Raw genomic sequence first — 13493 nt, 5'->3', positions numbered from 1 at the left:
TCAAAACAGTTGCATTTCAGTCAAGTCCATTCTGTCTCATTTGCAGGTTGGGCTACCCAGTGTGCTATGTCCTGCTGAGAAGATCCAGCAACCAGTTAGTTGGAACAATTCCTGCACCTCCATTGCCCAATCCAGGAATAGGTTACTCATTGCTAACCCAACGAAAAGATGACAAATGTTTATTAGGCACCAATAATGGTAAATCAGCTCTATAAGGCAGAATACAGACTACCATAAGATCCTGTGTTAATAGTCTGCAATAGTGTTCCCTGGGCAAGTGTACCAGACCAGGTCTATATGTTTGCACTTTGAGGGTATAGAAAGAATAAGACACATTTAGAATACATAACTGTGGCAGTCTGGCTGGGCACAAAAATCACGAGCCACTCAAACAGGAACAAATTTTATTTTTGAAACTCCCACCAATGCCCTGTATGCTCCCGGGAAATATGCCGACCCACACACGTGGGCGTTCTCCTGCACACACACCAACAGGAAATACCTCCTCCGGAATTCCCTCCTACCGCACTTCCCCAACCAATGGGAACTCTCCAGGAGTCCCGTAGCAGGCCGAGGTGGACAGCAGGGGTCTAATATCCATTTGAATGCAGATCTTAACATAATCATATCATCTCAATGGCTTGCTGGCGTCACCTTTCAACCAAAAATGCCATGCATCATTACTACTTGGCTATGGCTCTTAGCACATAACCACCATAAACTGATACAAAGTGCTCCTTAAGAATTTTTCTCTTGCCTCCAGTCTTACTTATTTTGGGGGATGCTAACACTAGTGTACATTTTAAGTTTCATTAAAATAACTGTTGTTTCTTTTTAAATGTCCAGGAATGGCTGTGCTTTGGTTTTAACTGTTTTTGCTAGGTGTTTAAGACCAAGCTGGTCAAACTGACTTTGTTTCTATCTATTGGTAAGAGTCAGCTGAGTTTCCTTGGAGGACATTCTTGGGGAACATGTGAGTAGCATTTTAGCTCTATTAGTGTCATGTGCATTAGGATGGGTCAAGGTCTTGCTGACCATATGGCTTCCCTTGGAAGCATCAGGCATATCTCCTTTTTAAATGACCCTCCTCTTTTGCAGCATGTACACTCATTGGCTTTCTGTTCTCCAGTGGTCTCATTAATCTCCCTTATCGGGAGGTTATGTGGCCTGGAGTTGTAAAGCTTTTTCCCTGTCCTGGGTTCAGGCTGACTTAGAGGGCAAGAGCCAAATATTGGTTTCTTTGGCCCCTTTATTTTAACCTTAATATTTAAATTTGGCCTTAAACATTCAGCAAGTCAGTTTTACCAGTTTTAAAGTAAGAATGCTGAGCTTTAACTTTAATCTTTATAATTTTACAGTTAATTTTTACATAACACAATATCCTTATTTTATTTATTAATTTATGTAATGCTGAAGATCTGCCTGAAGGCAGAAGATGACACCTTAGCATCTACTGTATGATCCAATCACTGTACACCAACAAGGCAGCTTACAGACCCAGAGACCTCATTAGATTTTGGCTATAAAAACTCTCTCTTGCCAGGTCCTCCTCTCTTGCTCTCTCCTTTTTCTCTCACTTTCCCTGTCTCTCATTCACTTTTTTCTCTCTCTCTTGTATTTCTCTTTCTTTCTCTCTCTCTTGCATTTCTCTCTCTCTCTCTCTCTCTCTCTCTCTCTCTCTCTCTCTCTCTCTCTTTGTTAATCAGACACTGTCACAGTAAAGGTCTCTTGGTTGCTCTGAGTGCAGTGGTTACATTTTTTAATTATAATGAAAATACAAAGTGAAATTAACAATAGTAAAAACATATTTAGCTTGTATATAATTTTAAACCTTGGCTGAGTTACACATTATATTTTTTATTTGATCACAGTAATTTTTTTTTTAAAGAGAGAGTGAGAGAGGGAAAGAGGGAGAGAGAGAGAGAGAGAATTTTTTTTTAATATTTATTTTTTAGTTTTCGGCAGACACAACATCTTTGTTTGTATGTGGTATTGAGGATCGAACCCGGGCCACGCGCATGCCAGGCGAGCGCGCTACCGCTTGAGCCACATCCCCAGCCCCTCACAGTAATCTTTGTAATAAAATTAATCTTTGAAAATAACTTTAAATTAACTGAAATCTGGCCTACTTTGAAGTTATTCTAACATGTTGTAAGGTGGGAGGCAGAGCCTTATCTCAGATAAGGCAGGGCCTTTTACAAATCTTAGGTAAAGTGTTTTCCTTTAAACCTTTTACCTTAAAGACTTGTATACCTGAAAGATATGAACACATTTAATCTGTAAAGAAGAGTAATGTACCACACTTTTATTGATGTTTTTATATTAACCAAGGTTAGCTTTTAAAGGAAAATCTAGACTTTGTAATGTAGGACAATACTTTAAAATAACAGTTGCTGTTTAGCCACAGATGTAAAAACCTTAGTTTCTCCAAGATTACTTGTTCTAAGGGATAAAACTTAACAGACATAATGTAATTAATATTTTTAGAAGTTTTTGTCAATTTAACATATAAATATATCAGTACATTATTATTTGTCCTTAGGGAACAACCTTGAATAGTTTTAACTATTTGTGTTACATATATAACCAACTTAGTTACATATAAACATTTTAATATTTGTCCTTTATTTATAGACCTTTATATTACTTAATTAGACCCTTTTGTTGTTTACTTAGATGTATTATAATTATACTTTACCACATAAAGATTTTTTACCTGGAAATGTTTTTTATTAAATATATTTTTATATTTAGAACTTTTTAATAATTTTTAATTCATTGACCCTTTTTTTGTTTGTATCTTGAAATAACCCTTATAAATTTTTGAATTTAGATAAATTGATCTATTTTAATAAGATGAAATATTTGTTACTTACAGTACTTTAATTGAAATACAGTTGAAACCTCTTGACTCCTTGTATGTAGAATTATATCTGTTGGGCTTTGTAATTTAGAGTAACCTTGTTTTTATAATAACACAAAATGATTACAATTTTTTTTTAGTTTACCAATTTATGAAAACACTAACATTGTTTAAGTATTTTACCTTATGGAATTTAAGGAGTTAAAAGTACTTGATATTATATTTAACAGTCAGCATTTTAACTTTGTAAACCAATTAGATGTCTCTAACAAACAAATCCATGATTAATTTCATATACGTTTAGATAAAATTTACATCTTTTTTTAAAAACAAGGTATTGAATAGTATTAGTAATTTTTTTGTTGTTGTTGAATAAAAATCCTAGAGACAATGGATATTAGACACATTATAGACACTAACATTTTAACAGCTGTTTAACCATCTAGAAACAAAACTGTGCATTAGTAACTTTAAAGACATTTGTACTTTTTGTCTATTTCCCCAATTTAAATTGAACCTTTTAAATTATATTAACTAAAAGTATTTGGATCCATTTTTTAAAATTTTAATTTATGAGCTCATTTGTACCAAATATATAGACACAGCAATACATGCAGACAGTACATTGGTGCACCCACACAAAGCAAACAGACAAACAAAAGCCTTGTAGCTTATTTTTTTAAAAAAAATATTAGATTGAGAGTTAACCCTTGTAAATTGGCCTTAGAATAAAGTAGAGTGTAATCAGAAAAACATATTAACCTAAGTGTATTGGATCAAAATTATGAATTTAACAAATATAAAATTTTAAAAGTTTTCTGACCTTATTTCTGAGGTGGTCCTGTTCATCAAAGTTGAAAAGAGTTGAGGGAACATAGACAAACGAAGGGGGCTTATTTTTCCCTGGAGGAACTTCCCAAAGATGCAGCTCCTTGGGAGAGTCCCCCAGGTTGGGGTCCTATTCTAAACTGGTTTTTCTGGTTTCTTGGATAGCTGCCACCAACTTTTAGCCTGACATTGAAAAATCTTAGACCATTTTTTAATAGTTGGGAGTTATTCGTGCTTGCAAATACTGAGAGACAAAAGCCAAATTTCTAGACAAAATTATGTTTTTTTGTTATATATATAATTTAGGAATAATAATTTTATAAAACACTTTAGTTTTAATCTGTCCTCTATAGGAAGTGACATGATTTACCCAGGTGGCCACCTGGCCCAGCTCCTAAATGAAGGCAATCTCTAGAATGCCTTTTTCTTTTTACCTTTAGCTTTTACTTTTGACAATTCTTTTAGTCCTGTTGGCAGCACTTTACATTTTAATGCAAGCTGTAATGAGCACAGTTAAAACAGTTCTAACCTTTTTTTTTATTAGAAACAAACTGAGGTAGAAATTAACACAGAACACAAAGGAAACAAACAAAAACAAACCAACAGACAAAATCCTGAGAATTGTTAAGAAAACAAGTTAAAGAAGTCCAGGTAGAGATCTCCTTGTCTCTGATGTTGGTGGAGTGAAGGAGTCCTGGTGAAAGAAGAGCGGTTATGGGAACAAGAAAAGGGCCCAGCACAACACTCAGATAGATACACAAAAGACAAACGGCCGACAAACAGACACGGGACAAATGACAAACAGCAAGAAGATGCTGGAGAAACGACAAACAGCACAACAGACACAGGACAAGCAACAATCGCTGAGGTCGCACAGGGAGACCTCTAATAGGGCAGAGACCACATCTCGTCCTGCCCCCAGACAGATGAGGCCTCCCAGGGAGGCCTCCAGTGGGCCCCAGATACAGACAGATGAGGTCTCACAGGGAGACCTCCAGGGAGACAGTGACAACGTCTCGTCCTGTCCCGGGGAAGGTGTAAGCGACTGCGTCCAATCTGACCTTTTCCCCCAGAGAAGAGTGGACTCACTAGAACTGACAGCCGGCAGGAGGCTTTCAGAGCATCCTAGGATGGATTGGAGTCGTCCTCGGAGTGAGGCTGAGGAACGTCTCTCAGGAGCTCCCCTCTACTCCGGGGCCCAGGTCCAAAGGACTGTCCTTGGAGGCAAATTTGGCATGAGGGTAGGGAAGAAATGGATCTCAGATGAGCCCCCAAATGTTATAGTTAAAGCTTTGTCCCAGGGTTTCATAAATTGACTTCCAGACCACTCACGTATAATCGAATCAAGCCTTTATTGAAGAACACCGGTGGCGGCTGACCAGAACATAAAGCTGTTCCCCTGATCAGCCCTGAACAATTGCAAGAGCACTCCTTATAAGCCTGAAAACCGCAAAAGGGATGTTGGGGGGGGGGGGGGGGGCGGGTCTAGCCAATGCAAGCAAGCCAGGTTACAGAAGCGGGACAGCACAGTCACGCGGAGGGAAGCCTAACCAATCACAGTTAGCTCAGTCACCCCAGTTACAGAAACAGAGCCCCGTTACCCTAGTTACAGAAACAATGCCCCATTAGGTAGTTCTGTGTTCTTAAAGGTTTCTATAGCAAAAGGAAAAGAACATCTTGCTCCAGTCATGACTCTTCTACTTGGCATGGTTGTTTTACAGGATGAAGTCATAAAACAAAATGGAGTCACATTTGCTCCTACTATCACTTTAGTACCCCTGACCAGTTTGAGAAGATGATCAGTGGATGTGCCCTTTATCTGTAATCTTAAGTGCCATGGGCATGTTAACATAGAATTGCTTGCAGACTGCTCATGCCTGGCACTCATGCAGGCACTAATGTCTCAGCGCCTCAGGCAGACAATTCAACTTAACCAATAAAATAAGAAGTATTTTCAGTCTCCAAGACTTTTTCAGCAGGGCATTGGTTCTATCATTTAATCCACCTGTTGGATTATATTTCAGGTGGAAAATCCGCAATATGTCCTCATTTGAGAGTACTATGTGTCATGACTTGCAAAATGGATTACTGGGTCATTCTCCTTTAATTATGGTGTGCCATTCACAGCACACAGTCAGATTAGCTCCTTAACAATGGCCCTTGCATTGGTTATATTTGCTGGGGAAAGTTGGAAGTAAGCTTGTAATGTGTTCACACAGGTCAAAGCATATTTGTCCCCTTCTGATAATGGGAGAGGACGCATGTAGTACATCTGACATCATTGCAGAGGATCATTTAGTTTGATATGCCCCTTGGAGGCATCTAGTCATTGCAAGTAGCAATGAGAGCAGGTAAGGGGATTCTGTGTATTCAGCAACATCAGACATTTTATGGACAGTCCCCAGCATGTCCCAACCACTCACAGTCTTTCGTCCTGCATGCTTTAATCTACAGTGTAGCCAAGAAGCAATTTCTTCTGCTAAGGCTTCCTCCAGCCATCTTATTTTCACCAGTTCATCAGCTCACCTGGAAATTGCAGAGAGCATTGGGCAGTCATATGACACATTGTGACAGCTTTGTTTTGCACATAACTCCAAATGTCTCCCCATAACTGATTTCCCTCCAATGACCTGAGTTCAATCATCCTCTGTTTTTGCCTTTGAGACAACCACATAGTAAGTTCTCTGAATATGTCCCAACTGTCCAAGCAGATAGTTAATGGCTCACTTTTGTGAGTAGTAACCTTCTACCTTGCTCACAACTCAGCCCATTGGATGCTGTGTGCTTGTCCTTCATCATCCTCAGAGTCTCTCAGTCACATAAGAATTGAAAGAAATAATGAAGTCAGCGGGCTTCCTTGTGTGGGATTCAGGATGTGATTACTTAAGAGAAGTAAGGAGGTGCCTGTTCCCTTTCATGAACATGACAGAAGGCACAGCAGTCCTAGAAGCCCACTGCACTTGTGCCATGTTCTAGGGACTGAAGGGGACCCCTCACTCCACAGAGGATGCTGCTTTTGGTCTAATTATAAGGCTAGAAAACCTTCCTCAGAACCTCTCCAAATTCCCCCTGGAAGAGACCTTGCTTCACAGAGGCCCCTCAGGGGGATGCAGGCAGCTTGGTCACATGGTCTTACTTCCTCCCTCTGAAGGACATGCTTATGTGACAGAATGTAATCTGAGACTGAGGAGGCCACAAGGAGACCATGCAACTGTCTAAGCTTCCCTGATTCCTTATGTAATTTCCACTGCTAGTATTCAGAGATCTGCTCAGTTCTTTTTATTATTATTATTATTTCTAACACATTCCCACACCTAATTTCAACTCCAACACAGAAAAGATTCTTGAAATTACAAATTATTGCAATTTGCTCAAATTCAGCCCAACATGTCAGAAGGTGGTATTAGCAAGGTGGGATGTCGACACAATCTGGTAAAATGCACAAGGGGTTATGAAAATGGCCAAATACTATGTAGACAAGTGGTGTGCAATTGTTTTCCTACAAAATTGTTGAGAAGGTGCTTGAAAAAATAGATCTGTTATACCATCAAAAATTCAACAAGTACTTATTTATTTTCAAGTATGTGAGGGGCCTTCTGCCTACAAACTTCTTTTGGGTGTCTATAAACATTAACCCAACAGATGACAACTTATGACAAAGATTTAAACTGGGTGGATGGGGAAGTCTTTTTTACTCTTCTTTTATTATTTTATTTACCTCACTTCTGACCCTTTCCTTATGAACAAATAGCTATAATTATATGCCAACATTTCCTTTTTGAGGGTTTCATATTGCATTGCTGGACAAGTGTGTTGGGGAGATGTGATGGGGCACCAGAGATTTTGCCTGCCCCCTCATTGTCCTTTACCAGACCATCCCAATGTGCAGTGTTTAGGACATTCCTTAGAGAGACCAGCAAGCCCTTGGGGATTGACTCAGCAGCAGGAATTCTGTTGCCAGTGGAAGAAACCTCTGTATATATGCTTTGGTTGGGAAACTAAAAGATGACTGACCATTACTTTAAGACCCAAGATAGCACAGGTGTGCTCTTAGGACCTTAGTAAGAAGGAGGAAACAAGGAAGTATTTGTAATGCTGCTGTCTCCTGGCTCTGTGGACAATATGCAGATTCCTCTGACAGCCTGTGGGTATTATTTTCAGGGAGATTTTTTAATCTTTATATAAAATGCCTAGTTTTATTTCAGCAGAACCAGCCTAGACTGATAGAAAGACTATGGCAGAAGTGAGGTTTGCATGATTATGACACTTTGTTTATTATATTAAAATCATATTTTGCTAGGAAATACATTAGTTATTTCATTCCTGGGTAGTTACTATGAGTAAGAAGCTTGGGGATCTCAGGGACATGGGGTGTCCAGTCCTGCAGAGATAATAGGCAGCAGTTTCACACCAGTGGACAAGTCCTCTCAGTTTCAGTGAGTCCCTTCTGCACTAGTTCCTCAAATATTATCCTTTATTTGGAGAGCCTTAGAAATTGAGAAATGTGGTGAGGACATGGTCAACTGGGGCCCTACTGAAGGGCATCTCATGTGTTTAAACAGTTCATACCTGGTACTTATGGGCTTTGTACTTGGAACTAAAGATCGGGTGGGGAAGAAGACCATGTACCTCAGATCAAGAGGTGATAGACAGAAGCACTTTTCAATTTCACAATTATATATATTTTAAAAAAGCTCTATGGTAGAGTGACAATATGGCACAATGAAAGCAGAGGGGAGGGACGCTCCATCCTATCTCAGGAAGTTAGACAGGAGACTTCATGGAATATCATAGGTTGACAAATAAAGATAAGAGGTGAGGAAGCTGGGCTGATGAGGAAGCCTCTGTGTATCTGTAAAGGTCCAGAGTTAAGAGAGCATGCCCAGCTTGTAGAATTACTAGGAGTTCATTCTGGCTGTAAATCTGAAGCACTAGACACCTGGAAAGAATTACTAAAATGTTGGGCTGGGGATTTAGCTCAGTTGATACAGTACTTGCCTGGCATGCACAAGGCCATGGCTTCAATCCACAGCACCACAAAATAATAAAAATTATTATTATTATTATTATTATTATTATTATTATTATTCTATAAATGTTGAATTAACTCAAATGAAAAAATTCCCTTCTTTATTAATATGGGGCAGAATTTGTAGACCATTCAAGTCAAAATCGCAGGAGACTTCTATCTGAACATATACTGGGGAATAGATGTTAAAGGCCTTATTGAAAGGTCGTAATTAAAAACAAAAAATCAGGATGTCTTGTGGTCTCTAGTTCCTTATTCTCAGGAGCAGACTTTTCTAGTTGAGCTGACTTTTGCTATTTCTAGTAGTATTAAACACTTTCCTCATGTCATGGGATATTCCCAGTCATGTATTATTTCATTTTTAATTTTGCTAATTGAATTCATATTTGTTTGAATATAACAAATCCATAGGAAGTGTTAAGGCATGGAAGAAAATATAGTATAAAGTTAGTTGTTCTGTCTTCTTTCACCTCAACTGGACAGGTGCCTTCCTATTGTGACATATATACTAGTTTATTTTGTATTTTCCACATGTAGGTTATACCATATGTACATACTCATTATTTTATAAATTATTCACACTTTCTATATTTTTTCACTTAAGATGCCTCTTGGAGATGTTTCCCGACACATACAACTCCCCCCATCCTTTTAACAATCATTATAGGGTATTATTCTGAAAGCATGTCTTAAGATTTCCCATATCAGTACCTGACAGGAACTTTCAGTTGCTTCCAGTCTTTTGTAATCATCATGATCCTGAAATAAGTAAACCACTACAAATATCATTTTCATTTGAGTGAAGAGATACATAAGAGAATGTCCTATATGTGGAATTGCTAGATCAGAGGTATGTGCATTTTAAATTTTTATGTATATTATTAAACCTGTTCTTCACTACCCACTAAGAAGGCAAAACTATGTGCTTCACAGTTTTATTGTGCACACTTTTTATTAGTAAATTTAAATTTTTTCTTATGTTTCTTTCTACTTAATGCAGTTGTTAGTCACTTCCCACAGAGCTCCTCATATATGAATTTCAAATATTTTCTTCATTATTGCTATTTAAATTTTTGTTTTACTTAAAATCTTCTCTAGAAATCATCTCATATTGTCTTAGTCATTTATGATTTCTTCAATAAATATTGTTTCTCAGAATATACTCTGATAATCTTTGATAATTGCTTTTTATTCTCGAACATCTCTTGAATGAAACTGATATGACACAGGTACCTTAAAAAGTAGCTATTCAAATAAAAGATGCCTCTTTTTATAATTTCCTATCAGGAATCCTCAGGTTATTCCAAAAGACTGCCTATGAGAGTCAACACTGCACCAACTATTTTACCAGCCCCAGGGAGTACTGCAAGGAAAACACTGCCAACTCCAGTAAGGATCTGTGAAAATATCGAGCGACTGTTTTTTTTAGATGCTTCAATCTCTTCATTTAGTCGATTTATCTCTTTACTTAATGCCTCAGATTTTTCTTTAAATCCTTCAGTAAGAAATTCTTCTTGGACCTATAAGAGAGGAAGAGTCCACTTTTGAGAATCCCTGATTATAAATCGCCAAGAGTTCTGTATTTAATAAATTCAGCAGTTAAGCACGTGTGTCTATTTCTCTACCACCTTACAATATTCTTTGATATTTCCAGACCTTTGACCTGAAGAGGGGGAGTACCAAGGGCTTACACACTTGTGAAATTTCCTCACACTCACTAGAGGTGGAGAGGGATTTTATTCCAGCACAAAGGATGCTGTGTCGGGGAGAATGAGGTTGAATTCTGATTGATTCTCAGATCCACCAAGGTGGCATGGCTGTGATCCTCTAACAGGTCATGGGAAATGCTGCCCTTGTACAGAACACTGGTCATCAAGCTCCTGGTTGTGACACAGGTTTGTTGTACTCTACTTGTATAGAAGAATCAGGAAGACACAAAAGCAAGAGGAGCAATTTCTGATCTTTCACTGTCCTAATTTTATATCAGGCAAATCTGATGCATGCAGACCATAAGGATCTGTTTCAGGTCTCTTGGATGGTTGTGCCAGAATCCTCCTCTATTGGGGCACATAATCTCAACAAAGAGTAATCCACCACCCTGGGGGTTATTATCTGTACCCTCCAAAGTCTATCAATAAACAAAGTGCTGAAGTCTCATAGATTTATAGGCTTCATTAGGATCCAGGTGCACTTGAGGTGTCCATGTCAATGAAACATTTGCCTTTTAGTGTCCCTTTGGAATGCTGTCTGTATCTAATACTTTGTTCCATCCCATCCTGAGGAAACAGGCACTGTCTGTCAGGTCCTGCCAGGCCCTGTAGAGACTCACCTTCAGCTTGTGCTCCAGCATCTTTTCCTGCTCTCTCAGAATGTTCTCCTTTTCTCTCTCCATCTTCTCCTTAAGCTGTTCCACATTTTCCCGGAAGCTTCTCTCTTGGGCCTCTATCTTTTCCTGCTGCTCCTTCTGCTGCTGTTTTAGCAGCTCCTGTTCCTTCTCGGCTGCCTCCTTCTTGGCCCGCTCAGCTGCTCCACAAAGATTTTAGAAGAGAGAAGAAACAACAGGTTTGCATTCTAGCCTCCTATGTTAGCACACCAAGGTTATTTCAGAAAAGGCAACAAGGAAATCTCTCAATTTGCCCAATAGCCATGACGCAAGAGTATATATTTGCAAATTTGATGGAAACTCATTTAGTGGACTCTCCTCTTGCTTTCAGATTTAGCAGGAGGAAGCTTCTGGTTTCAGGAAGGTTTTCTTGCCCAGTCAGTCAAGGTCTATGCAGGAACCTCCCCACCCTCTGAGAGCTATGACCTCCCCTGTACCTGCTATGGCCTTCTCTCCCTTAGTGAGGGCTTTGTCTGACTGCAGGATGGATTTTTCTATAACAGACTGTGACTGTAGGAAGCTCTGGAGGACCTCCATTGCCTGAGGAACCAAGAAGAAACCAAAACACGTTAGGGATCAAAGATCTGTCTTCAGATGAGGGAGGTATGATTCAATAGATCACAAAACTGACTTTGAATTTTGCATCCTTTGTAGTAAGATCCTGTTGTGATTGCTTTCCTTCTGTGGATACAACAGAAGTCCATGCTCTTTGGTGAGACATGAAAACCCTGTATCAACCTTCTCTCCCATGAATGCTACCCAGCAGCCACCCCAGGTTTTAGACCCAGTCAGATGTAGCAGCAGTTCTACAAACACATACCTCCTCCATTTTTGCAGTGTGTGCACATCCTTTTTCTGAATCTGTTCTAGCCTTTCTTAACTAGAGTCATGTCTACAGTTTCCTTGACTTGTATCTCCCCCCTCCTATACCACAAAGCTTTCCTAGACTGCTTCTGAGTTTTTTTTCAGCTTTGTTGAGATTAACAAAATGGTGTACATTGAAAGTGTATAATATGATGTTTTGATATATGTCTGCATTATTAAATGTTTCCTACATCACATAATTACATTTTCCACTGTCATGAGAATGATGACATCTATTCTCTTAGTAACATTCAGGTACACAAGAGATTAGTTTAACTACAGTAATAGTGGTCCATCAGGTGTGCAGCACTTACTCATCTGTAGCTGCATGTTTATATATTGACCAATATCTCCCCTCCCTCTACTCTCAGGTCTGGCTAATCACCATTCTACTTTAACTCTACTCTATGTTAATATGAGCTGAACGGTGTTTTGCCCTTATTTTGGTGGTTGGTTTTTACGGTGCCAATGACCTTTAACCACACAGCATTTGTCTTTCTATGTCTGGCTCATTTCCTTTAGGGCAATATTCTTAGGGTAATCCATGTTGTCATTGGTAGAGCTTTTTTTTTAAAGACTGAATAATATTTTGTCACATATATGATATATATAATTGTATTACTTAGTAATCACAACTGCATGCTACTGGCATAAACACAGACACAAAGACCAGTGGAACAGAATAGAGAGCCAGGAAAGAAAGAAATTGGACCATTGTCTTACTCCTTGTATGAAAATGAACTAAAATGCATTAAAGTTTTAAACATAAGACCTAAAACTGTAAAACTCCTAGAAGAAAACCTGGTGGGGGGAACCTTTGACACTTGCCATCTCAGTGATTTCTTGGATTTAAAATTAAAAGACATAGGCAACAAAACCAAAAATAAATAAGTAGGAAATATCAAACTAAAGTTTCTTCACTGCCCAGAAACGATCAACAAAATGAAAAATACAATGTATAGAATGAGAGAAAATATTTGCAAACCATATATCTAATAAGGAGTCAATTTCAAAGTATATTAAAACTTCTATGACTCAACAGTTTAAAAAAATATATGTAGCAGGGATCCAAGATGGCGGGCTAGAGAGAGGCAATATTCTGTGTCAGTCCATGACATGGGACTCAAGTAGTGAGAATACTGCTTCTTTGCAAGCAATATTCCTGCCCCTGCACAAGAAGCACCATGCCTATACAGGGCTCCAGGCCTCAGCATCAAAGTCTCCCAACTACTCGCCCATGCAAGATTTCCCTCACCCAGTATCCAAGGGAGACCATTGGAAGCAGCAGCACCTGAGAAGAACTGACCCAAGAAGAAATCACGAATGCTGTTCCCATGAAGGACACCTGGCATCCCATCTACCAGCATGGGGCTCCCCCGCCACCATCTTGGAACTCTTCTACCACAGAGATAGTCCCCTACACACAGTATCCTGCCTGCACCCAAGAACTTCACACAGGCTCTGAAGTCAGCCATACTGCATGCCACAGAGCTCTCCTCTGAACTCATCATCCAGTGCCATCATCC

General features: G+C 39.0%; 1 protein-coding gene and 1 long non-coding RNA gene across 3 annotated transcripts in view; one reads left to right on the top strand and one right to left on the bottom strand.

Annotated features, from left to right (window-relative positions):
* LOC139707261 (uncharacterized) overlaps window positions 1–13493 on the top strand; it is a 214889-nt gene that overhangs the window by 95470 nt on the left and 105926 nt on the right. The window lies entirely within an intron of this gene.
* LOC114092519 (guanylate-binding protein 3-like) overlaps window positions 5025–13493 on the bottom strand; it is a 38729-nt gene continuing 30260 nt past the window's right edge. For both annotated transcript variants that reach the window (XM_071618017.1, XM_071618018.1), the window contains 3 exons: window positions 11541–11643; window positions 11050–11243; window positions 5025–10240 (listed from right to left, as the gene is read on the bottom strand). In XM_071618017.1, coding sequence (XP_071474118.1) covers window positions 10019–10240; window positions 11050–11243; window positions 11541–11643 — 519 coding nt within the window. In that variant the 3' untranslated portion in view covers window positions 5025–10018. The remainder of the gene's footprint in view (window positions 10241–11049; window positions 11244–11540; window positions 11644–13493) is intronic.

The sequence above is a fragment of the Marmota flaviventris genome, chromosome 10, assembly GCF_047511675.1.
Source record: "Marmota flaviventris isolate mMarFla1 chromosome 10, mMarFla1.hap1, whole genome shotgun sequence".
Classification (NCBI taxonomy): domain Eukaryota; kingdom Metazoa; phylum Chordata; class Mammalia; order Rodentia; family Sciuridae; genus Marmota; species Marmota flaviventris.
Note: the sequence above shows the minus strand (reverse complement) of the source record. Positions and strands in the feature narration are given on the sequence as shown.